General features: G+C 41.3%; 1 protein-coding gene across 1 annotated transcript; it reads left to right on the forward strand.

The window, feature by feature from the left end:
* The first annotated feature begins 354 nt into the window (after positions 1-354).
* On the forward strand, positions 355-1793 carry LOC107306795 (geminin-like). The gene is made up of 4 exons (XM_015850143.1): positions 355-484; positions 675-810; positions 1450-1532; positions 1611-1793. The coding sequence occupies exons 1-4, from the start codon at positions 437-439 to the stop codon at positions 1776-1778; spliced, it is 435 nt and encodes a 144-aa protein (XP_015705629.1). The 5' UTR covers positions 355-436; the 3' UTR covers positions 1779-1793.
* The last annotated feature ends 308 nt before the right edge of the window (positions 1794-2101 follow it).

Raw genomic sequence — 2101 nt, forward strand, 5'->3', positions numbered from 1 at the left:
CCTTTACTAGATCAGGTTGCCCAGGGCCCCGTCCAACCTGGTCTTGAACACCTCCAAGGACGGGGCATCCACAACCTCCCTGGGCAGCCTGTTCCGGGGCCTAACCACTCTCCTAGTGAAGAATTTCCCCCTAATTATTTGTGTGGTGGCTTCTTCAAGCTCTGTTAGGAAGGCTGAGGGCAGAGACTGAGCTTGGCTTGATAAGATCACCTCTCCTATGAACGACTATATTCCCTTCTTTGCAAATACTTGAAAGTAGGCTAAAATATCAGCTCTTCTTGAGGAGGCAAGCTGTCCATTATGTTAATGGGAGCATGGCTGACTTGAGTTTCAATTTACATTGGTAAGTGTGGCAATGCTCTGAATTCATGTCTCCTTTCTTTAGAAGTACCTCACAGACCCTGCATGCAGTGCTGCCCCAAGACGGACTCTGAAGATGATTCAGCCTTCTGCGAAAGGTTGCCTGGTTGGAAGGTATAATGAGGTATGAGAATCACCTGTAGCTGTGTAATTGTTTCTACTTGTACTGAAGTGCTTTTAAGCTTCAACTGAAGAAGCATGTAATCCACTTGCAGTCCTGGATGAGCTTGGACATGTAAACTTGTATATTTTTATTGTTTTCTTAACTTCAGAGCAACCTTTAAATGTATTAAACCTGCTTGTACTTTGTGCAGAAGAAATCTTCAGTCAAGAGGAAACTGTGGACTAACAAGCTTACCTCTTCAGCATGTAAAACTGAACCACCTGTAGATGAAGAGCAAGAAAATGAGAACACGGATGATGTCATTCAAGCCATAGATCTCATAAAAAGTATGTGGTAATTCTGGCAATATTTTCTTACTCTTAAAATGGTTCTACTGGGATATAACTTGAAGCATAGTCGTCAGATGAATGTTTTTTATAGTGGTGTATCAGGAGCTAATGATACTTTCCCTCAGTAGTATGCTAAATACAGTATAGCTGTCTACTGTTAAGAGTGGCTCCCAGTACTGGTTTACCATGAACTCACTGTGCAATGTTAAGTCTGTTAGTTCTTCAACTTATCTATGGGCTTTCAAGTGACTAAGCTGAAATGAAGCTCTGTTTTGGTGTAGAATGCTGATGCTGAAGCTCCTGGGTTTCTCAGGACTAAATATAATTATACTATGGGTTTAGTGGGAGTCTGTTAATGTTTGGCATGGACAGTGACTTAGGACTAAGACTTGTGTCTTCCACACTCTGTAATATCTGGGGCAGCTTCTAGAAGACTCAGCCTGTGTAGCCACTGCTAACAATGTGGGATCTCTTTTAGTGAACTTGTTTCTCACTGTGAACTTGCTACTAGTGAGTGGGGAATACACTACACAATTTCTTGTCTTTAAGTATATGGGGTGTTTATGTGTCAGTTAGGTACATTAAGGTGATCTGAGTTCAGTCCTACCTTGGACTTACTGTAGCTTCTTACTTTAGAAAGTCCTTCATCTCAATATTGGAAAGAAGTGGCTGAAGAAAGGAGGAAGGCTCTGTATGAAGTGCTTCAAGAAAATGAAAAGGTAGCTAGTGAAAGCAACTACCTTTTGTACCGCTGGCTGTTGTTCCTCTGTTTTAACACTTTGTTTCCTTGAATTCAGTTGCACAAAGAGATTGAACAAAAAGATGGTGAAATTGCCCGCCTGAAGGAGGAAAATGAGGAGCTCATGGCACTGGCTGAACATGTGAATTATTTGACGAGCATGATTGAGGTACAGTATTTAGGAAATATGTTCTCCAAAAGAAACGTTCAACCCGTTGTCTTATAAGAACAGGCTGTGTATGTTAGAGATAGTGATATGCAAAGGAAGAGTTCATTTGCACTTCACTGGGATGACTTAATTTTGCCACTTTGTGGCCTAAGAAAAGCCTAATGTACAAAGTCTGTAAGGCTTGTAGACTTGTAACCTGTAAAATGGCTTGTTTGAATAAAACTGGTAGTACAGATGCTAATGTTGTCAGACTAAATTAGGAAGTATGCTGGATCAGCAGAAGGTCTCAACAAAGAACTGGGAACCAGAGCTTAGTTACAACCCTGCTATTTCAAGGGAGAGCGTGTCTGTTCCTCAAGCAATATAATTGTCACCTGCAT

This window comes from Coturnix japonica (genome assembly GCF_001577835.2).
Source record: "Coturnix japonica isolate 7356 chromosome 2 unlocalized genomic scaffold, Coturnix japonica 2.1 chr2random1719, whole genome shotgun sequence".
In the NCBI taxonomy this organism is placed as follows: domain Eukaryota; kingdom Metazoa; phylum Chordata; class Aves; order Galliformes; family Phasianidae; genus Coturnix; species Coturnix japonica.